Genomic DNA, 24,601 nt, shown 5'->3' with positions numbered 1-24,601 from the left:
ATTTTTGAAAATTAATTTGACTTGAACTAATCATTTGAAAATAAGGCATTAGTTGAACCTTTTAAAAAGGCCATTTTAAAAATCACTTTTTTTTTTTTTTTTCTGGTAATATGGTTACATTCATCTTGAGTCACACAGACCTAGTTTCCAGTATGCCACTTCAGGGGTTATGTGGTCTTAAGCCAGGCATTTACAGTGCCGTCAACACCACTGGTTTATCTGCAGAACTGAAGCTATCTGCTTTGTAGGTCCATGATAAAGGATAAAGATGATAGTATTTATAGGATATTAGGCATAATGCCTGATGTATGATATTTGATAAATAGGGGAGAAAAACTTTCAATTCCTAACTCTTGATTTTGAGAGTTTTACATTCTTTAATTGAATAGTGTATATAAGGTTTATATAGACAGAGATTAAGTTTTTTTGAGTTGCTTGGCATTATTAATTATAGATTTAACATTAAATTAAAGAATACTGTAGAAACTTGTATAATCAGAAAGGCTTTTTGGAATAGTTACAAAAGAGAATTTTTACCTTTAAAGTGCTATGTTTTGGCCATATGAAATGTTATCCAAGTTCTGCTTAACATTTTATTCTGTATGAAGTCCAGGTTTTTCGTAGATCAATTGATTTATATTTCTCATGTTTTGTTAATTGGTAGGTACTAATGTTTCTTTTTTGTCTTTTAGCAAATTGAGAATCAATATAGATATTACTGTTGCCATGAAGTGTCAGTGTAAGTACATCTTTCACTTGATGGATGCATATATAGGTTATGGCTTAAATAATTGCTAGTAAAATTAAAAATCACTGGTTGTTTTAACTTTATTTTTCCTTTATGATATCTTAAAATACTATTGTAGTGTTATTTAAGAATGCAAGTTGGTTTTCTCCCCAGCTTATATTCTTTAAATTTCTTATCCTTAAAGAGATTTAACTTTCACATTAGTATAATTAAAGGAAAATTGGAGGAAATTTTTATAAATCGTTCTAGTTTAGGTATATCCTTAACTACTTTTTAATTTGGAGTACCAATTTTTATACTCACATTCCACAAACATACCCTGTTTCATTTACTACCCTTTTACTTTTGCATATTAAAATACAGAGACAATCTTTTAAGGCAATAGTGATGTTAACCTTTCCTGTTTGCTTCACTGGCTTCACTTGGTTATACTGGTACAAGTGGAAGAATGTTAAGATGCCAGATAGATCATGTTTGAATCAGTATTGCTTTCAGAAATGACGATGCCTTTTCATCTTAAATTGTATCTTAAATTTCTGCTTGAAAAGTAGAGACCGAGAATTCAATAAATTAGGCAAAATTTTTTAAAGCATGAAATTGTTTTATCCAATTAAGGAAATTAGTTTTTAAGAGATTTCATCTAAAAACAACCTTAAATCTCTTCTCCCATTCTATTTATTTTTCCTTAGGTTTGTGGTTTTAAGAGAAAAATACTTTGTATCTAAACTATGAGTTTGTGTTAATACTGAATGTATTGTATTTTGCCTTATTTTAGATGTTTGAATACCATTGAAATTTCATTTAGCCTTTTCAAAATAAATTTTTCCAGCTTGTTGACTTTTTAAGTCATCAGTAGCTTTGCCTTAAGATTTCTTTTAATCTCTAAAAATAATTCTGGTAATTAATATTTTGGTCAGCAGCCATTTAGTACTTGTGATTAGGTTCTTGTCAATTTTTGCGAAGTTCTTCAGTAAAGTCTATGCTTTTACCAAGAGATTCTGAGTCCTCTTTTTTATTGAGTAAGAAGTAGAAAAAGCAGTACTAATTTTTGGATTATTCTCTACCAAATCTATATAATGCTACTGTTTTAACTTTCAAACAAATAAGCAGTATAGGAAAGTGATTGTACATATTTGTGAGTTTTTTGCTGGTCATCTTAATTTGTTGGTTTATATCAGATACAGTTTGGCTCTGAAAATAGAAGATAAAGCTTCTGTTTTTTTATGCAGATGTGGGAGCTGATGTATTGGATTTAGCAGAAACAATGGTTGCGTCTGCAGATGGTCTAGTTTATGAGCCAGTAAGTTTGATTCATGTGTTCCTTTTCGTAGTATCTTTGAGGAATTGTTCTTTTGAAGACAGTTTTGGTATTTGCTTTTAATTTTGTCTCAGCTAGTTGTTTTGTTTTTTTTTTAGAAAATTACTTAATTCAAAAATAATTCATATTCTTTGCAAACATTTAGGGGGGAGAAAAAAGTTCTGTCTAATACCAAAGCCTTGAGATAACCACTGTTAACATTCTGCATAAGCCTTTATAACCTTATACTTGGTTTATATGTTGTTTTAATTCTTCCTAACAATTTCCTTTTTTATATAGATGCTATAGTGATGAAATTTTCTTCTTCTAATGATTTGGGGATTCTGTGTCCTATTTGTATTTTACTTTTACCAAATAGAAGTTTTTCAAAATGTTTGAGGTCTATTTCTCTTGTGATTAAGAATGACTATCAATATCTAAGAGGGGAAATTTCACATGCTTTTACTTCTTTCTCTCTTCCACTCTCTTCCACACCTCCACTTCCCAGAGCTAGTGAAATACTGACCTTCTCTTACTGTTTTCATAGCACAAGTTGTGTGTGAAAAATTGATTTATCAATTAACACCATCACATTACAGGGGCAGGTGATAATAGGACATGATCAGAACCTAGTCCTAAAGAAGATTTAGAGAACAAAGCATGGAACTCCCAGCCACTTAGAGTTGCCCGTGCCCTGCTGGCATTGTGCTTCTGTTTACCCATGCATTCTTGAGTTGTTTTGTGTAACACTTGAGAACCCTCTTTAAACAAAGTTGCGAGGTGCAGACTAAAGGTGATGGAGGAGGTAACTGAATGTGTAGAGAGAAATAAAGGAATTTGTTAGGTCAGTTTTGATTACCAAATTATATTTAGCTTACAGCAACAAAATATATTTGTGTCTTTTGATGCATACTTTTTAAATAGAAATATCTAAAGAAAAAGTAACTTGTCCTTGCCACTCTGAACCTCTCCACTTCTTAATTCCTGGAGTCCCACTCAGAAAAGTGATATCACAGTAGTGTTGTCATGCGGTTAGGTAACTTACAAATTCAGGTACCATGTTATTGCATACTAAATTATTATCTGGAAATTTAGATCTAGACTGTTATTAGACACTTTAACATTTGCATTACATGTCATTACTATTTTAAGAATAATTATTCAACTTTATGTTTCATTGCTTTTATTTTCTGCCATTCTTTTTTTTCTTTGTTTCTGTTTGTCATTTTGTGAAAGACTTTTTGTGACCTTTTTATCAGCAGAACTTGCAGGTCATAGTTCATGACAGACAGCCTGTGCCGTTCTGTTCTTAATACATGTAAGGTTGGCTGGGGATAGAATTCTTGATTTATGGTGTTTTGGACTCAAAACTTTGTGACATTCCTTTATTGCTTTCTGGCATAATTTTTTTCCTTTGTAGGTGACATGTGTCTACTCACAGGCTTTTTTTCTTTTGCTTTTGAATTGCAAACGTTTATCCTATATATCTAAGTGTGGGTCCTCTTTAGTTGTTTTTGGTTCTTAGTGGTATTAATGATCTGAACTTTTTAGCCTTTTTTGCTTATTTCTTTGCCTTAATGATGTTAAGAGCAATGCTTTTACCTCTGCTTTTAAAAATTTTTTATCATGATAGTGGTTTATCATGATTCATGGAGTGGTTCTTAATGTCTTTATCAATTCTTGCATTAGATGCACATTTTGAGCTTCTCCTCTGAGTTCTGGGAAATTACATTGACCCAGCAGGATCAATCTTTTCTTTTTCAATGCCTTCATTATGCTTTAAAATTCAGTGATTATATTTTCCATTTCTAATATACTGCAGATCACTCATTTTTTGCTGTCTTCATGATACTAAATCTCATTGAGAAGTAAAAAAACTTCACTTTTCTTCTTATTTTTAGGAATGGTATCATAAAGTTAGCCTTCATACCTTAGATTGACCACTTTTTTCAAATTAGTGAATCTTTTTATCATCTATTTATTTTCTTAAAAAATTTTTTTAAACAACTTTATTGTGGTATGATTTCTGTAAACTACACATATTTCAGCTGTACAATTTGATGGATTTTGATAGATGTACACACCTGTGAAACCACCACCACAATCAAGGTACCTAACATTTCCATCACTCCGCAAAAGGTGCAATTTTTGAACTCCCAATTTATCCCTTCCCCTGCCCCCCATTTACTCCCTGCTAACCATCAGTTTGTTCTCTATGTCTGTGAATCTGTTTCATTATGTAAACAATTTCATTTGTGTCTTTTTTTTTTTTTTTTTTTTTTTTAGATTCCACATATAAGTGATATCATATGGCACATTTCTTTCTTTTTCTGGCTCACTTCACTTAGAATGATGATCTCCAGGTCCATCCATGTTGCTGCAAATGGCGTTATTTTATTTTATTCTTGTGTATGGCTGAGTAGTAGTCCATTCTGTGTATGTGTATATAGACACACCACATCTTCTTTGTCCAGTCATCTGTCGGACAATTAGGCTGTTTTCATATCTTGACTATTGTAAATAGTGCTGCTGTGAACACTGGGGTACATGTTTCTTTTCAAATTACGTTTCTCTCTCAAAATATGCCCAGGAGTGGGGTTGCCAGATCATATGGTAAGTTTATTTTCAGTTTTTTAAGGAACCTCCATACTGTCTTCCATAGTGGCTGCACCAATTTACATTCCCACCAACAGTGTAGGAGGGTTCCTTTTTCTCCACACCCTCTCCAGCTTTTTATCGTTTGTGGACTTTTGAGTGATGGCCATTCTGACTGGTGTGAGGTGATACCTCATTGTAGTTTTGATTTGCATTTCTCTAACAATTTGCGATGTTGAGCATCTTTTCATGTGCCTGTTGACCATCCGGATGTCTTCTTTGGAGAGATGTCTGTTTAGGGCTTCTGCCCATTTTGACTGGGTTGCTTGTGGTTTTTTTTTTTTTTTTTAATATTGAGTTGTATGAGATGTTTGTATATTTTGGAAATTCATCCCTTGTCAGTCAGATCACTTGGAAATATTTTCTCCCTTTCTGTAGGTTGTCTTTTCATTTTGTTAATAGTATTTTCTTGTTCATCTTTAGGACGGGGAAATAAATGGCCAATTAAGTGATCGAGACTTGAAATGGACTGTTGAGTTATGTCAGTTCCCAGCCTCCTCCTCCCTTCTTTCTTTTTTTTTTTTTCAGACCTAAGAAAGATATATTGTTTAGATATACTATGTTTCTTCTAAGTAAAATTAGAGCTTCAGATACTTTTGAAAAGAAAGGAGGAAGTCCCATTAGGTTCAGGATGGCAGAGTGGTTCACTAGTGCACCCCAAATTTCCTTTTCTGCATTTGTTTTGACAGGTTAAATTTAGCCAGGGTAATTCCTTTCTTCTTTAGCCGGTGTGGCTGTTCTTATTAGCAGCCAGTTGTGGCAGTATTTTTGCTTAATTTAGAATTTAGTCCAGGCTACATATAAGCTGGGAATGACACTGCTGTGGAACGCCCCGAGGGATGTGGCCTCTGGCGCTTGAGTGAACTCCTGAAAGTGTTCTTAGGGTGGAGACTCTTCCTTGAGGGTCCTGTTCTCATTTATCACCTGTTTCCTCTGTTACTCTGAATCGGGGATTTACTTGCTCCTTACGTGGACTTTTCTGTTCCATGATATAAGCTGTGCTGGGCTCCTCTCAATTTAGTCTCCCTTGTATGCTGTCTTGCACAAGTTCTTGAAAATTTCCAGCATGTGGATGCTAATTGAAAATGATTTAAAATCATGATACAGTTTGTGTCCTCGTTTTTCTGTTTCTTTGGACATTGTGAGAAATAGAGGAGATAATCATCTTGAACTTATCCTGTAAAAGTTACTTATGCTGTTTATCAAGCATTCTGTCCATATTCTGGATGTCTGTCACTCTCACTTGCTTTTCTTCATATTTATTAAGTCTCTGATTTTTTTTTAATATGTATTTTTTCTGGATAGCTTGTCTCTCTAGCTAGATTTTTAAGCTCCTGAGAAGCATTAGATTTGTTTTTTCTTCTTTATAGTTCAGGAAATGTAAAGCGTAATGCCTTGCAGGTATTAGGCACTGATGAATGTTAGAATTATGTAATTGTGACAAGATCGTTGGTTATTCCATTGTAAACAGTTGCTGCCATCTGTTTCAATCATTTGTGGAAAAGGGCAGTTTTATTTTAATTTAACTGTCGTATAACTAAAAGTCATGTCTTAGTCAGAAAGTTTGGAACTTAAAAATATCTGATACTTTTTGTCAGTAATTTTTTAATGTTTAATGTTTTTGGTAAATATTCATTTCCTTGTCCTAATTTACATTCAAATATCAGAATTATTATTAATGTAAAATTATTTGAATTTTTAACTTATTATTTTAATATGCAGTCTGAATATTAAAAACATAACTATAATAACTTTACTAGTTCCCAAACCATGATCACACGATATGCTATGATATTTACTATTTTACAATTTGCTATTATATTTCATTATTATTTCTTTATTTAAAGAAAAGAACTACTTTTAAGGATGGGAAAGTGAGGACTCTGACAGAGCTGGGTTTATATATTGACCCTTACTATCAGCGATTTTGAAAAAAACTTTTAACCTTTAGCAATCCTTCCTTATATACAAAAAGTAAAGAATAATGACAAACTCACAAAGTCGTTATGAAGGTTAAGTGAGAGAATGGATTAAGTGGCATAGTACCTCGCACAAAGTAAGCCACCAGTGGTTCCTTCACCCTCTGGTAAGCGCTGTATCAAGTAGTTTCGGGAAATCAAAGGAAGAATCATGTAGTCCCTACTGTCAACAGTTTTATTCAAAAGGTAACTGGGGAGCAGTTGCACTTGCCCCATCTGTTTGGCATGGTGTGTTTTATAGACATTAGCACTTTCTTTGTGTTCTGTGATGTGAAAAAAGTTGGGAAGCATGATATAGACAAATTCAGCAGGACGAGTAATCAGAGTAATTTCATTGTAATCAGAAAGATGGGAGCAATTTACCCTGGAGCAAATGCTGCACAGAGTTTAGACAGACATTAGGGGCACCATTACAGGAAAGGAAGGAATAAAAAGACACAGAGGTAGAACCGTTTGATGAAATGAGGGGTTAAAGAGCAAGGATTTGCAGGGACAGTGGTGGGTTACAGCATGGTTATGGAGGCATCATTAATAATAGGGGTAAGGTAAACAGTAGAATCAATATGCTTTGTTATGAATTGCCTTTTTAAAAGTCAAAGTGGACTTTTTGCTACAAAATTAAATTGTGGATATTGCCACAAGCCGTGGGAAGCTTGTGTACTTCCCTCTGATTCTGTAAAGCAGGTTGATGAACATAGTGCCTAGGTAAATTCTTTTGAATAATTTTTTTCTTGAATAATACATTTGGGTATTACAGTGACATTGTTTAGCTTATTTCAAACATTGTTGGTTTTATCATGATATTTTCCAGGTAAGAATATGGGCTTTGGATGCTTGAATATTATGCCGTATGTCTTTTCATTTCTTTTTTAAATAAATACTTTAGTTTCGTGCTGGCATCATTTAAATGCCATTTTGCACGTATACTAGATTGCATTGTGTCTATCCCTATAAATGTTGATAATGGTAACAGGAAAATATTTGCAATTAGTAAAAATTTTTTATATTACTTTTGAGTAAAAATATCATTCATTTAAATTTTTAGTTTGACTTATGGAAGGTGAAATGTGAATTTTGAATGCTTGTTTCTAATGGCACTGTAAATTTGTTCCTTGCTCAAAGAAAATTTTTAAAAATGATGATATAAAAGCCAAAAGAAATCGACAGTGCTAGTGATTATGTTTTTCTTTATTTCAGGCAATATTTGATCTTTCACCACAGCAAAAAGAATGGCAAAGGTAATGAGTAAACAAAGTATTGTAGTCCGCATGAAATCTAGATCACACTTTGTCAATTCTGTCTAGTGTGAATCCTTCATAGATTGACATATTTCTCCAGGCATTTCTTTGGATGAAGTATCAGCAGAATATAGTGTATAATTTTTACATTTTCAAAAATTTTATCAGATCTTAGGGAAGTCCTATAATCTTTTCTCTAATGTACTTTAAATCACATACATTTTAGTTTTCATTTAAAATTGTATTACTATTTAAAAAGTTTAAAAGCAACATATGACCAAATTTGAATATAAGGATATAAAATAAAAGTAAAAGCTTCCTCATCATTCTCTAAACCTAGTGCCACTGACTAGTGGTAATAACCAGAGTTAAATTTCTTGTGTAGCCTTCCAGAGGTGTTCTGTTCGTATATAATCTTCAGTAGGTTTCCGTATTAGCCAGTATTGTTTTTTTCCTAATACAGGGGGGATCATCCCATACGTTTGTTTTATAACTTGCTTGTTCCAACCTAACCTTATATTTTGAAATTTTTCCTCTTAAGTACATATGGTGCTGCACTTTATGGGAAACTATAATGTGGTTAATTGATCCTTCTCAGTGGGCATTTAGATTGCTGGTAGGATTCTAATATGAAAAACAATCTCAGTGAAAATTCTTGAACCTAATTCCTTATGTGAATATATATATATTCCTTATGTACTTGTGTGAATGTATATGTGTGTGTGTGTGTATATATATATATATATATATATATGGTTTCTAGAAATGGAATTTCTCTTTTAGAGGATATTTAATATTTTGATAAGTCCTCATCACAAGGAAAAAAAGTCTAACTGTGAGGCGGTGGTTGTTAACTGAACTTACTGTGGCAATCATTGCACACTATATACATCAATCAAATCATATGTTCTATACCTTAACCTTGTACAATGTTATATGCCAATTATATCTCAGGAAAACTGGAAAAATTGTTTTGATAGATAATGTGAAATATCTTCCCAAAATAGTTTCATTTATACTCCAAAACTATATGAGAATACTTGTTTCTATACAGCCTCACCAATAATAGGTATAACCAGACTTTTTTTTTATTTTTGCCAATTTAATTTGCACTTGTTTTAGTTAGCATTCTTTACGAATCAATTGAGTATCTGCAGATTTTTTTTTTTCTGTTTGTATTTTCGTGTGTGAAGGTGCTTGCTCATGCTGCGTGCCTGTTTTGCTTGGTGGTTGGGTTTTTTCTTAATAACTTAAAAGAATCCTTTGTATATTAAAGAAGTCAGTTCTTTGTTATAAATGGTTACCCCACTCCCACTGTTTTCTTCCTCTTTGGTTTCTAGGCTGTGTCTTATGTTTAAATAGACATTACCTGACTTAAAGATTATTACAAAAATTTTTTTCCCCCTTTTTTTTTTTTTTCTCCCTAGTCCATAAGTACATTTCAAAGGCTTTTCTCTTTCAATTTCCACTTTCATCATTTGGGGAGATTTTAAAATTAAAGCTGAAGTAAATGTAGTTGATCAAAAGAACTGAATATTAGGTGTCTCTGAGCCTTTAGTGGGCACCCATCCAGGGATGGAATACATTACTTTAAGCCAGAAATATTAAAGTGAGAAGTCTTCTTTCATCTGGAATGTTAGTCAGTGTTCAAGACGAGTAACAAGTGCGAGAGGAGATTGTGTTTTTACTATTAAAATGATAGCTCTTTTTCCATCATAGTGGTTTTTACATACTTTCATATATGGAACATAAGCTTGGATATTTATTGGTATATTTGAGGCAGAGGTTACACACACACACACACACACTTTGGTGTCGTCAACCTCTTCTCCCACTGCCCAGCACTGAAAGTTGAACTCTGGAAATACACACGAAAATATGAAGCTTTTGATTTCTGCCAGCATTAGATGTAAAGATTTTAAATCTTTGTACATATAAATCTGAAGATGGGATCTGGCTTCTTGAAGCTTCCTAGATTATCATGTTCTACTTTTAAACAAATATTCTTGAATGGACTAGAAATGCCTCAGGCCTGTCAACCTGAATAATGTGCAGACCAGAATGTTCTTTACCTATGGAATTTGCTAAAAGATATTTAAATTTTCTTTCAATTGTTCTACTTCTTAAAATATTTAGGATTCCAATTCGTCTCTTTCCTGTAGTAGTAAATCTCAAACCATGACAAAGCCTTTGTGATTACTGCTTTTTATTTCTACTAAATTCACAGTATAAAAATGACTTATTATGTTAGTATATGAGCTGCTGAAGCGAGCACATGACTTGTTTTAAATAGGCCTGTCTTTCTAGTGTTCTTAGTGGGTGGTGCGTAATCTCCTACTTTAAGTCCAGCAAATATATCATGTGGCCCCTTATTTGTCTCATTCTGTATCTGTAACACTTTATCCAGTGTCTGACAAAAATAAAGAATTTTGTAACTGCTGCATGCATGCATGATGAATCTAGATACTCAGGTGGGCAGAAGCTGCTTCTTGACAACCCTGGTTGCATGTCCAATGCTGGTGGAATCAGACAGGCTTAAGGAGCCTAGCTGTTAGACCTCTAGCCACACTGCCTCATTTTTCCTGCTTTCAAGGAAATGATGAAAGAAAACTTAGTACTTTATTTTGGAATAAAGTTCTGTAATAATAAATGTATGGCTTAGCTAAGTCAGCTACCCACTGTTATTTTTAAAATGGTGCTGGCTTTCTCTGTGTGTCTCACTGTTTCTAAACTATTACTTGTTTTCTATTTAGGATGCTTCAGCTGATTCAGAGTAGACTGCAAGAAGAGCATTCACTTCAAGATGTGATATTTAAAAGTGCTTTTAAAAGTGCGTCAACAGCACTTCCACCAAGGTGAGACGTGTGTTTTAAATATGCAACTATTTACTAAGAACTTACTTTGACATAATTTTAGTATTGGTTTAATTCTCTGGACCTCACATTTCTTAGAGAAAATGTAATCATTCTGTATGATGAAGATGTCTTTTTTTCCTCTTAAATTTATAGCCTGTAATATTAATCTGGATTATCGTAAATCGTATTACTACATTTTCACTTAATTTTTCTCTTTTATGTGTGTATGCTGTACCTTCATATAAAACTATACTAGGTTTTAAGCACAGGGAACTGTGTTCAGTAATGTATAACAATCTATAATGAAAAAGAATGTGAAAAAGAATATATATATATGTATACATATAACTGAATCACTATGCTGTACACCAGAAACTAACGCAACATCGCAAATCAACTGTACTTGAAAAAAAAAAAAATCCTCAGGCCAGAAAAAAAAAATCAAAACTAAGAAGTGGGGGCAGTATAGAGGTAGGGAATAAGAGGTATGAACTATTAGGTATTAAATAAGCTACAAAGTAAAAAAATAAAATAAATTTGAAAAAATTTAAAAAGCTACAAGGATATATTATACAACACGAGAATATAGTCAATATTTTACAATAACTATACATTGATTATGGTCTTTAAAACTTGTGAATCACTGTATTGTACACCTGTAATGTATGTAATATTATACAATAACTATACTGCAGTTTAAACAAAGATGAAAAAAGAATAAATTAATTATATTTATCATTAGGAAGGTGTATAAACTTTGGTTAGGGATTTTATATTTTTATTTCTGTTTTTTCTCTTTTATAGATTTGAAGAGCTGATATTTGGAAATGCTATAATCTTGGAAATAATTACTTAAGTTTAAAACTACACAGAATTTTTACATTTGTTTAGGAAGGAAATGTCATTGTCTATTTGAAATTATGGCATGCCCTTCCCTTACCTCATTCTTTTTCCCATCCCTTCCTGTCCTTAAAGTGCCAGAGGTAGATGATGGAAGTATGTCTTTGTTGGGCTAATAGTTATTTACTTTTAATTTTTCTTCTCTCCTTAGACTTAGTCCTCTGGTTAAATTTGAAGAACCATAGAATTTTAGATTTGTGTAAATAAAATATAGTATTTATATAATAATTATTTAATTTTTTCTATTTTATAGATTTTTTTAAAATAAATGTATAGACTTCAAAAAACTGCTATTCTACTTTTGACATTTAGAATATTACCTAAAAATTGATCTTTAGGGATTTTTTTTCCCTGTCTGCAAAATTCTCTCACCACAAAATGGGGACGATTGAATGTGCTGTAAGTAATCCTGACGTTATCTTGTAACAGGGAAGATGACTCATCACAGCCGCCCGATGCGTGCAGAATTCACGGTCACCTATATGTCAATAAAGTAGCAGGGAATTTTCACATAACTGTGGGCAAGTATGTTCTTTTCACTTACTGAAAATACTTTAGACAGGTTGGCAGTTTGGTGAAAAGTAAATTCTTTGCTAACCAGATGTTATAGAACCCACCACCAAAGGGCTGCTTAAAACGTGTTCTTGGTGTCTTTAGATTGACGTTTCAGCCTTCAACCTCAGGGTAGAGAAGACTGCTAACTTTAAAAATGACAACTTCAAAACAAAAGAGGAACAGTCATGTCACATTTTGTATGTTAAAGTGTATGAGCTGTAGGTAACTGTGAATTAAAACCGTCAACTTGCTAAGTTGGAGTAGCCGGCATGTTCTTATCTAGACATTTTATTAATGTGTTCATTTTGTTGGGGAGTATTAGGCTTCTGTTTCATTTTTCCTGTTGGTGATCCTCATCAAACTGTAATCCCTAACTAACTGGAGACAGATATTTTGATGTAATTAGAAATTAGTGTCTGGGAGAAAGTTAAAAGTTAAGAAAAAATTTCAGACCGCCTGCCTTCATGAGCAGAACCCAGCACAGAAACTGTCATAACATAAACCCTTGGTGAATTTCTGAATGGATAAACAGATTCCCCGGTTGTCTCTTCCCTCTTTCTCTGCTTCTCTCCCTCCCTCCTTTCCTTCCAGCTGGAGTTGCAGAGCTGAACAATCCTTCATTATAAAAGCCTTTCTTTGAGTACTTGTTTTGTGCAAATACCATGCTATATACTAAAGGTGAAACAGTGAAAAGAAGAGAAAGGAAAGAGAAAGGGTTTTTGCTGACATTCCATGAGAGAATCTGAACTTTAAACAGTGAACTACACCCATCATTATTTAATTACAGTTGCGTTGAAGCTATAAAGGAAAACTATGGCTGATAAGAAACTGTGTAACAGGGTACCTGACCTACTCTGCAAGTCAGTGGAGGCTTTATTGAGGAAAACCTTTGAACACTAGTGGATGATTAGGAATTTTCGTATAAGGGGGAGAATGGCACCCAGGCTGAGGGAAAGGCCATAAAGCAGGAAAGAGAATGGCTGGAGATTTAAAAAAATATAGAGAGACAGCATTAGGCTTCTGTGCAAAATTATGTCAGTGCTGACAGCGATCAGTTCAAGCATTTGCTTTGTCTTTGTTGTCCTACTCTTCTTAACATTTGTGTTTTGTTACTTTGTTATTGTTGCCAGGACCCATTCTCTCCCTCCCGAACCTGTAGATGGGAACCTTAGAATTTCTTGGTATCAGTCAGCAAGTAATAGTTGGCTCAAAGAAACTTAGAAGATTTTATTGCACCTTGGGATACAAACAATATCCTTACTAACTGAAAGAGAGAAACTGACAAATACTGTGTGAACTTCTGTATTTTGGCCTTTGTTCCTAATTGCACTTATCTCTTTATATGATAACTCATACCATCAATAAGAGAGACCAAATGGAAAAGCATTTGGTTTGTATCTTATCCTTATCGTCTCTGGGACTTTGAAAATAGGACACCTCAACTCCAATTTAGCAAAGTGCTGTCTCCCAGCAAAAATATCTGTATTCAAAAAAGTACTCAAGTTTTACTATTACATTTTGAATTTCATTAATGTGTTTGTGAAAATTTGCTTTCTCTCTTATTATGTAACTACATAATATCTTCGGTTTTGCATCTTGGCCCACAAAACCTAAAATATTTACTGTCTGGCTCTTTACAGAAAACATTTGCCAACCTCCAGTTTATTGCATTACCAAGATGAGTAGACTTACCTACTTAAATCATAGGCCAAGTATGTTGTTATATTATTTTATATTAAGAAAATTATGTAAAACTTAGAAAAGATTCCCTTTCTGATTTTAATTAGTTATATAGTTAAATGTTTTTTGTTTAATCCATTTTTTCCTCCTTTCAGGGCAATTCCACATCCCCGAGGTCATGCACACTTGGCAGCACTTGTCAACCATGACTGTAAGCAGTTTCTGAAATTTTTTCCATGAATATGTCCTTGCTGAAGAAGTGTAATTTTAAATTTTTAGTGTGGGTGCAAGGTAGGGCTTGGGAGTGAGCTGTTTTGAAAGAAGATATCTAAAGGGGAAAATAAGTGGTTGGATTTATTGACTCCAGTCCATTTTCTCTTGCCTGTAAGCTGCCTGCATTTCTACTCAGTCACAGCTCAGAAGTGCTGAGGTTAGAGAGGAGAGCCTTGGTGTACTCCACTTTGTACACATTTCTGCTAATTTTTACAGATAATGAAGAGTATATGTTTGAAGTTTATCAATTTAAATGTGGACATTTATACACACATACATAAAGTATTCAGGTTACTTTTGTGTGATGATCACCATAAAACTGAGTTTTTAAAGTCTGCTTTAGAGAACAGAAACAAGTAATAAATTCCATAAAAAATAAGTTTGGTCACATTTAGTAATGGTGTGTATCAAGAATATGTCTGATCAGTTTCATGGACATCATCCCAGTTCTTCTAACAGCACAATCCTGTTTCTATTTGATGATTTTGATCAGGAAAGACTTATTTTTTTGGTTATTGGGGTTAGATGTAATCAGGATTTCTTATTATATATGTAGATATAAATGTATTATATCTTATTTTATATATATATCTTATAATAATAAGAAATATGTATATAATAAGAAATATATATAACATAAATTATGTAACTTGTGTAATTATAACAAAATTACATAATTATATAACACATAAAAATGTATATAACATATATATAAATTAGATATTATCAGGATTTCTTAGATGTTAATTTGTATGTAATTATGAAATTTGGGATTAGCATTTTACTTACATACCCATATGCATTTAATTGACATGTTTATAGGCATGTTTCTCAAAAATAATGTGATTTTAAATACTGTATTGTTATACCAGCAGATTTTAGATATTTTCATTTGAGAAAGGTAAGAATGTGAACTAACCTGTAACTTGTAGTTTTGACTAATGCAATTTCTCTACTTAATTGGTTTTATTTTTTGCCTCTTAGCTTACAACTTTTCTCACAGAATAGATCATTTGTCTTTTGGAGAGCCTGTTCCAGGAATTATTAATCCTTTAGATGGAACTGAAAAAATTGCATTAGATCGTAAGTAGTTGATTACTATTGGAATTTGCATGTAGGCTTTATAGCTTTCATATTAATATAATATGAAATTTATTAATAATTAATAATTATTAATAATACATTAATATTAATATATTTTAAATAATGCTCTTCCTAACCACCTTGTAATGGAAAAACAGATAAATCTTTAAGTGGTTTAAATGGTGGAATCTCTAAGTGGAGATGTGCGTGGAGAGAATTTGCCCTAGTAGTGGATAAATTATAAATGTGAAAAAATGAACAATGGAACAGAATAAGAAATTTGTCAGAAGTAAGCAGGCAAAGGCATAGGCTGTAAGAGCTCTGAGTGTGTGAAAGGCCGAGGTGCTAGGAGGGCGTGACTGCTTTTCCACATTCAGCGCTGCACCAAATCGGGAAGTGTGTGAGTGGAAGCATTCTGAGAGTTACAAGCTTTATTTGGTATAATCTTGTCTTTAAGTATATGATCATTTCTACAGCAAAATACATTAAATAGTACATGAGATGTTCATTGAAAAGCATTTTGGTTAATACTTTGTTTCAAGATGCTGAAATGAACTATACATTTTTATTTAAAAAAAGCAGTTCTAAGTATGAACAGAATAATTTTCCAAAGACTCTTTAAGTTTACTTGCTCCTAAGTTCAGAAAGACTAAGAGGCGTTTAAAGGTACTTTATAAAATGCCACGAGATGAGTGTCAGCAGGTTATTCAAAGCTTTAGAGCAAGTATACCCTTCTTCCTGATGTATGTTCTACTGGGCCTCTTTTTCAAGAAGGAAAACAATTAATTACAAATCTGTTGAGCTGAGAAACTACCCCTCCATGACGTGGGAGTTTTGAGGGGATTACTTACTTAGCAGTGGCATCTTTAATGCTGTGCAGATCTGGACAGACCTGTAAACTATGGAACAATTTGTGTCTTGCAACAAAATCTCGTGCAGCAGCACTTCCCCCTCTGCCTGGCCTTTACGTGATCAGACAGCTCTTCAGGTGTTCTCTGGTGTAGCTGAAAAGGTTTCCAATTTTTCCTGTCACGTTTCTTTGACCCTCGTTGGTTACTGTGCATTGCATTGGCACTTCATTCCTCGTGTGGCAAGACTTCCTTTGTCTTTCATTTTTTCCCTCAGGTCTAATTATCTCCCCCGTGTGTACAACAGGATTGGTTATTGCCTTACCACTCTCAGTTTCATCTTTTTTTCATAAATACTTAATACTTGAACATCTTTTTTCCTAGTGCTTTCAGCTTGCTATTTTTGTTTATGGCATAATAAAGTTATTTGTAAAACACCTCAAAAATAAGCACACATTGAGCAGTTCACTTTATATCAAAGAACAACTCAAAGGATGAAACTGAGGACTGTTCACAATCGATAAGCCATTTATTATTGGTGGACAAAACTGACACCCTTTCGCTCTAATATTATCTGTGATAATATGTAGGATTTAAGTTGAAATTAATAATAGAAGAACTGGCCAAAAACATTCATGTTTTTGAAAGTTATAGTGGTACAAGCAGTAGGTAAAATTGGAAATGGTGAAGTTGAAACGGTGAATGGCTTTCTTTATTTGGTTAGAAACTTAGTTAACATTAGTGTTGAAGACACCATTACCCTTACCTCTCCTTCCTGTCTTCAGTTTTACCCTTCCCTGTCCTGTTCTGGATTACTGAGATAAGAGACAGAGAAAGTGAATTGATGGGGAAAAAATTCATTCATGCTGAGCAAAAGAAGCTAGACCCACGAAAGTAGATACTGTACATCTCCATTTATATGAAATTATAGACAAAACTGGTCTAGAACAATGCAAGGTAGATTAGTGCTCATCCTAGGGCCAGAGATTGAGGGCATTTACTGCAAAAGGGTTCAAAGGAACGTTTTGAGATGATGAAAATATTTTATGTTTTGATTGTGGTGGTGATCATATGGGTAAAAACATTTGTCAGAATGTATCAAGCCATACATTTGAGACTGATGCATTTTATTCATGTACAAAGTTTTCATAGACAATCATTACCACGTGATATGAACTGTGTCTGTTTTCAGGTCAAACGTATTGAGAGTGTATTTACTTACCGAGCTGAAACTATAGGTAGATAGACCTAATTCTAAATTTTCTAGAATATAGCCCTAGAGAATTAACATGTTTTATATTATGTGAATTGTTTAAAATTAATTAATAATGATATAATGGTATTTATAACTTGTATTAAACCTAGAAATGCCTAGTGACTATATAATTATGATCCTTTTGATTCATACTAACCCCAGGCCATCACTGAATAGTTTCTTTAGTTACATTCTTGCTGTGGTATCGAGTCCTTGTGTTTATCCAAAGGCTACATTTTGGTTTGTATATCCAATGGCCAATTCAATTAAAAAAAACTTTTTTAATGTTTTATTTATTACTGTATTATTTAATTATTTTATTTTGGTGGGGGGAGGTAACTAGGTTTATTTATTTTTAGAGGAACTACTGGAGATTGAACCCAGGACCTCATGCATTCTAAGCAGGTGCTCTACCACTTGAGCTGTACCCTCCCCCTAATTTTGATTTATTTAAGATATTAGTAGAAACTGAAAATGTGTCTTGTGGTGGTTATACTACTGTAACTTTATTTTTATTAGTTTCTGTGCTGTAAAGAAAAGCTACTTTTATTTTCCATATTTGATAAAAGGATTGTAGAAGGTATCTAATTCACTAGCTCATCTTTTTTGACATCTTTTAATAGACGTATGTGTGTGTGTGTGTGTGGCTAGTTTATGCTTACTAAGAACTTATTTTACCAAGTGTGAATATACTGCTTTCATCGATTCTTTTACAATATTTTTTTTTGTTAGCCATTAAGTCCTAAGTAGCATTAAGTTTCAGATTAGTTGTATTTAATAGAAGGGGGATATAATATTTGGAAGTACTTTCATTGCTACTGGATTGATGGAAAAAACTATACTTTGTTTTTATTCCAGACAACCAGATGTTCCAGTATTTTATTACAGTTGTGCCAACAAGACTAAATACGTATAAAATTTCAGCAGACACCCACCAGTTTTCTGTGACAGAAAGGGTAAGTTGAATCCAACCAGTGAGATGAGTTTTTAAAAAGCATTTTATATTATGGTCCTGCTACAAAATTAGGTTGGAGAGTTGCAGTTAGTGCCCTCCCCCATTTAAAATTTGTGGAGTTTTGAAATGCATTGCTGTTTTATTTTAAGCCAATAAAATATCAGTGATGGGTGATATTATCCCCATGGGTAAATGATAATACATTTACCTTTTGACCCAGCAATCCCCACTTCTGGAAGTTGAATCCAAAGATCCCGTGGGAAAGGAAAAATGGTGTGTGTAGGAGGCTATTCGCTGTGTTATTTGTAATAGCAGAAGACTAGAAACACCCCAAGTGGTGCATCCACACAATGGAGGAGCATGCAACTTTAAAAAAGAGAGAGAAATTATGTCCAGGATATATTTTAAATAACAAAAGTAAATGTAAAAAATATATAATACCAGAGCATTTGACCTTTGCAGGGTGTGTTTGTGCTGATAGGGCAACTACAATAGTTGTCTTTCGCTTTAAAAAAAAAAAAAAGGGCATAACTGGAGTTGGTAAAGTGGATGATGACAAGGATGAGGCTGACCTTCACTGGTCCTGGACCAAAAGTGAGTCATTGTGAGTCTTTCATTATGTAGACACCCTGATCCCTGAAACAGCACCCACTCATATAGGTGGCGACAATATGTTTATAATTTTGACGTGATATTGGACATTTCAGAACTTTAAGATGAAGTCACTTTATTGGAAAACTTGATCAATGCACTGATCAATGCAATTAAGGCACTGTTGTGCTAATAGACAAAGTGATTTTGTAATGCCCACGTGAAATTGTTTTAAAGTGCAGCTTGCAGCTCAGTTGTCGCTTAGGAAAACCAGGTAGGGCCTGACATCAAAGTCACAGCAAAGCGCTGTGGGAGCATAGTTATTTCAAGCTATAATAGAAATTTATTAGGAAGTTTCAAACTTGATTTTTGAAGTGTAAACAGGATGGAATGCAGTAGTGCTTTCTCACTCAGTGTGCACACTGTGGTAGGTTTATAATTTTAGTTACACTCCTTTCAAGAGAAAAATTTCCTTTAAAAACTGAACCAGTAGCTCAAATATTTATATCTTTCAAATTAATGCATTCTATTTTATTCCTGTATGGTATCTCATATAGTTTAAAATGAACACAGAAAGTAAAATTACTTATTTTATAGTCTGATCATTTAAATGACTGGAAGTAAATATTATTATTTTGTAAATTCTTGGCAAAGAAATATTACAAAAAGTATATCAAAATAGGAACATGTTTTTATTACTTGGTCAATGAAAAATGTGCCATATAGTTGTAAATTCTTGAGCTCAGTAGAAACCTTGTAGAGAAAATAGGAGAGATTGAGCCTGTTCTTTTGATTGCTTTAAAAGCTAAGCACACAATGAGTGCAGAATAATTTGCTTATCTCTGGAGAGCCTGGTCCAGTGGGACAATTGCTGAGGAGATGTGGGTACCCCCTCACACAGGAGGTGTGGGGCTTCGTATGGACTGTGTGCACCTGCTGACGGGGCTGCTGTTTTTCTTTTCTGCCGTCTTTCCCCATCTCTTTGTCTGCCTTTAGGAACGCGTCATTAACCATGCTGCAGGCAGCCATGGAGTGTCTGGGATTTTTATGAAATATGATCTCAGTTCTCTTATGGTGACAGTCACCGAGGAGCACATGCCATTCTGGCAGTTTTTTGTAAGACTCTGTGGTATTGTTGGAGGAATCTTTTCAACAACAGGTTAGGATTCATTCCTTTTTTGGTCTAATTTCTAAAAGTGTTGCTAGCACTAAAATCAAGATGCTTTTACGTAAAAGGGGCAAGCAATATACACATTCTCGTGTTTTGATATTTAAAGAATTTTTTCTTTAAGATGTAATTCCAAACCTCAAAAATTACGTTGATGAAGCATTAAATGTAAGTAAGTTCACTGCACTCATGATTTAGGGAGATTACTTAGTGTGCTAGAGAGATCCTGGAATTGAGCCCAAGTGCAGTTACATGGTGGTAGCCATGTGTAGGTCACCTACGTTTTCTGAAATTATTTTCTCTCTATAAAAATGGGAATAATAATATCTAACTTGCAAGTATGTTGTAGGATTAGATGAGAAAATGCCTAGAAACAGTAGACTTTGAAATGTAAGTTTTCTTTTTCATTTAAGATATTTTTAACTGTATGGCATGTAAAATTTTATCTTACGGTATGTTGAACTATGCAATATGTGAAACCAAATTTTTCAGTCAATATTTTTATGATTTTTGGCCTTTTTGCCTTAAGATTATGGGATTCTCAGAGGTAACTTGCAGAATTATAATCTTGAAAATCTGAAAGTTAAGTGCAATAGATAAAAAAAGAAAACAGTTCCTTCTTTATCCTAACTCCTATTCAGTATTACTTGAAACTACTTAGTTTATATACTTTGTTATGTTTTTTAAAGCAATGAATAGCTTTTCTTATGAAAGTTTTTGTCACTGCTTTGTTCAAGGTCATTTAAATTTGTGGTGCTAATATTATTTATTTTTCAAAATTGTGTGAGTATAAGATGTATTAAGCACCTTTGTAAAGATTGCTTTGTCAAGGTCACGAATGATGTGGCCTTGTGATTTTGAAAAGAAATCTATTTTAAAATTCAACTGTCGTGATGTTTTTAACTGTGGAAGTGAATAAGGCAAACTGCTCTGTTTCCTCAGTCTGTTCCAACATCATTAGTTGAGTTTTTTATTTTTACGTACAAATTTAGGAATAATTAACTTAGGAAGTAATTTCATTAAAGCAGAATTTAATTAAAAACTCTAAACTTATTTTTTTATTACAGGCATGTTACATGGAATTGGAAAATTTATAGTTGAAATAATTTACTGTCGTTTCAGACTTGGAGCTTACAAACCCGTCAATTCTGTAAGTGGTATCGTATAAATGTGCTGATCTCTAAGTCATAATATCCTTAACTCTAAACAGTAGCTCTCGGTGCCCAGAAAGAAATTGCCCAAAATAAAGTGCTGTGTCTAGGGGAAATAGTGTAAGTAAAACTAATGCTTCGGTCTTTTTCCCCTCCCTAGGTCCCCTTTGAAGACGGCCACACAGACAACCACTTACCTCTTTTAGAAAACAATACACATTAGCACCTCCCAAGTGAAGGAGAAGAACTTTTTGCCTGAGACATGAAACCTTTTTTAATAATAAAATATTGTGCAATATATTCAAAGAAAAAAAAATATGACTGAGAAACAGGAATCACACCTAGAAAAAAAAAAAAAGAAAAACAAGAAAAACAAACCCAAACTGAAATCCTATATATGTTGTGTCTGTTACAAATGTCCTAGAAGAAATTATGCAGCTAATCTAATCACTGAATAAGCCCAACTGGAGTATTGCTTCGAAGATGGCCCCCGTCTGACACTGTCATAGCAGGTGGGCAGTGCTGAAATCAGACCTCGCTTCTTGATGACAAAGAGCCTGAAGGAAAGAAGTCAAACCACATCTGCAGAAAAAGGCATTGATAAGTGCAAATGTTTGCATCTCTTTGTTTTTAAAAGATACGATGTCAGAATAAAAATATGTAAAACATATGGAAAACTAGTCTAGACTTTAAAACTAGTCACATTGTTAATAAAGGAAAAGAGGGAGGGGTCCCTGTGTTATAGCCATATTACTGTTAAGCCATAATGCCAGGACCATTTATTCCAATCGTTTGGTTTTAAGACGGTAACTGCTTTTCTTGAAACTCTCTGGCTATTGACTTTTCTGATTGTTCCAGGCAGGACTGTGAAAGACTAAGGGGGATTCTTACGGGGGGGCAGATACGCAGATGCTGTAATAGGTAAACAGGTGTCATTCACAAATTGTATGGTGGGCACTTACACAGGGAGAAGCAAGCACATTTTTTAGAAAGATGCTAAGTTTCTTAATCTGATTCTTACTGGTACACTTTGGGAGCAGGGGGTGAGTGATAAAAAGATCCACTAATGATGAAAATGATCAATTTGTAAAATATTAAGAGGAAAAGTACTTTGTGTTGTGAGTGGGCAATGGGGTAACTTTAAATAGAAGCGTGAGGCAAATATTTAAAACAGGATAATGTCAGATCTGAGATTATCATATTAAATAATGTCCGTTAAACTGTAAAACTGTATTATGAAAGAAGTATTTGCATTCAGATTGTGCTGAATGTGGTTGATTCTGTATTAGAATGTGTTAGTCTAGCTTTCTTACTATTTAAGGGTTGCTTTTAAGTTTCCATACTGTAAAAGGTTAAAAATAATGAGAGGGGTATATCCCCCAGGTGCCGTTATGACCAAGTTTGGGATACGTGTGCCAACATTACTCTTCCTTCTGTAATAGTTACTGATAGTAGAAGATTCATCAAGCAGTCCTCATGGCTTAAATCATTCAGGGAAATGGAAAACAAAATTCCAGGGAAGTGACAAGGCCAAAACTAAAAGACTGGATTAAAAATGATGGATTTTAGAGAATAAGACCTCACAAGTTAGAGTTTTTCAAATTGATTTCTTTTAAAAGGTTAAAAAAAAAATGTTTTCTTGAAAATAGTCTGGGCAGACAATGCAATGGAGAGAAGAAATACCGATAAAACTATTTTTCAGTAAAGCTTAGGTAGAATGGTATTTCACAGATAGTAACAGAAACATCATTGTTTAAAACAAACAGTTTATCATTAACAGCCATTAACATGCTTTGAAAGATTTTTGAATCTAGAAAATTCCAACTAATGAATAAGCCTTCTCTGTATTTCTGATTTCTTTTCTTCAGATGTCATTTTTAATGAAGTTAGACTAGGAAAAGGAATTTTAACTAGACAGAATTAGAATTTTAGCTATTTTAGACTGAATGTTGGCTCTGTAAATCTGCTTGTCAGAAAGTTCAATCAAGTTTCAGTTTTTTTTAATAGGAAAAACAATGTTGATTTAGAATTATTTATTTTTTAACTAGGGTTATAACAGTTAAGTATCTTTAAGAAGGATTTAAAAATTATTTTGGTACTTATGTGTAATTTTTAATTGTTTCCATGTTTTCCAAATATATTAAAATTTTTATGGAATTAATCTGCCCCATTAAAACTGATTATAAAAGGAACTTCTCTGAAGCAAAATCCTACTTTGCCATTGATTTCCATTTTAAAATAAGAAGGGTTTCCGCCTGAAACTACTCGAGTAGTCAGGGTCAGATTTTCGGCAATCAGAACGTTGAGATTCTGACTAGCCCTTTGTATGATGGATGATGATGTGTACTCGTGTATTAGGATTTACTAGGAGTTTTTGAGTGTTTCTTTTCCTTTGTAGAGAACACTGTACAGACCTATCTAGTGTGCAGCCTTGGTTTGTGCCTGGGGGGTGCCTCCAGTGGGACACCCAACTTTATTACTCAGTCCTTTTCATGTTAAGGCATTCATAATATCTGTATGTACATATGCCAGCCTGAATATTTTAGAAGTTGGGATCTCAATTATGTGAACTGGGTTTTTTAAAATTGCACTTGCACACATTGACCTATAAAAGAGATGAAATGTTTTGGTGCATAATTCTCTGCTGCAGCATTTGTACACTTCATACTACCTCTTGGGAAAAGCTTAACTCAGTATTAGAATGACAAAATTATTTCTAATTCTCAACTTGGATGATTAATATTACACTTTCCTCATATACATTTTATGATAGAAAGCACTGAATTTTTATAATAAATAACTTAATAATGCAAAGTTTACAATCTTGAATACAAACTTAACTTTGGAATTCATAAAGGAATGACTAAGATCTAATTTTTTTAATGGTATAAGTAGAGATATATTATGCATTATCTTTTTTATGTCTTGGGTTAGTAATTCATGTATGAAAAAGTAAATTTACATGCAGTTCCTTTGCTTCAGAATTTAAAACTTTGAATCTTAAACTTAAGTTCAAGATGCATATTTTTGATTGTTTAAAAATTACTTAAACCTGAGCCTTAGGACCTTTAAAATGTCATCATACCCTTTAACCTAGTACTTAAGTTCTCCCGCTTCTGTTTGGAGCTCTAGCAGACCTTCAAGCCAAAGAGTTACCCTTAGCACCCTACCCAGTAGGTCACCGTTTGTCACCACCTTATGGTGTGAAGCCTGGATTCATATCCAAGCACTATTTCTTTATTATAGTTTCCACCCTCCTTTTGAAATATTTTAGTGATGAAATCAGTTGGAAACAAACTGCCTTGAAGTTTTTGGTTTTCTTGTAGTTTTTTGTTTGTTTTAAGAGAAAAAACACAAAAGACTCATTTAG

General features: G+C 33.4%; 1 protein-coding gene across 1 annotated transcript in view; it reads left to right on the top strand.

The window, feature by feature from the left end:
• Positions 1 to 21,911, top strand: part of ERGIC2 (ERGIC and golgi 2) — a 29,929-nt gene extending 8,018 nt beyond the window's left edge. The window contains exons 4-14 of the mRNA XM_010997609.3: positions 693 to 739; positions 1,978 to 2,048; positions 7,877 to 7,917; positions 10,671 to 10,772; positions 12,102 to 12,197; positions 14,063 to 14,118; positions 15,165 to 15,263; positions 18,225 to 18,322; positions 19,909 to 20,071; positions 21,148 to 21,230; positions 21,392 to 21,911. Of these exons, the coding sequence (XP_010995911.1) occupies positions 693 to 739; positions 1,978 to 2,048; positions 7,877 to 7,917; positions 10,671 to 10,772; positions 12,102 to 12,197; positions 14,063 to 14,118; positions 15,165 to 15,263; positions 18,225 to 18,322; positions 19,909 to 20,071; positions 21,148 to 21,230; positions 21,392 to 21,454 (919 nt within the window). The 3' untranslated portion in view covers positions 21,455 to 21,911. The remainder of the gene's footprint in view (positions 1 to 692; positions 740 to 1,977; positions 2,049 to 7,876; positions 7,918 to 10,670; positions 10,773 to 12,101; positions 12,198 to 14,062; positions 14,119 to 15,164; positions 15,264 to 18,224; positions 18,323 to 19,908; positions 20,072 to 21,147; positions 21,231 to 21,391) is intronic.
• The last annotated feature ends 2,690 nt before the right edge of the window (positions 21,912 to 24,601 follow it).

Source organism: Camelus dromedarius, chromosome 25 (genome assembly GCF_036321535.1).
Source record: "Camelus dromedarius isolate mCamDro1 chromosome 25, mCamDro1.pat, whole genome shotgun sequence".
Taxonomy (NCBI): domain Eukaryota; kingdom Metazoa; phylum Chordata; class Mammalia; order Artiodactyla; family Camelidae; genus Camelus; species Camelus dromedarius.
The sequence above is the reverse complement of the archived record's forward strand: the minus strand, read 5'-3'. Positions and strand labels throughout refer to the sequence as shown.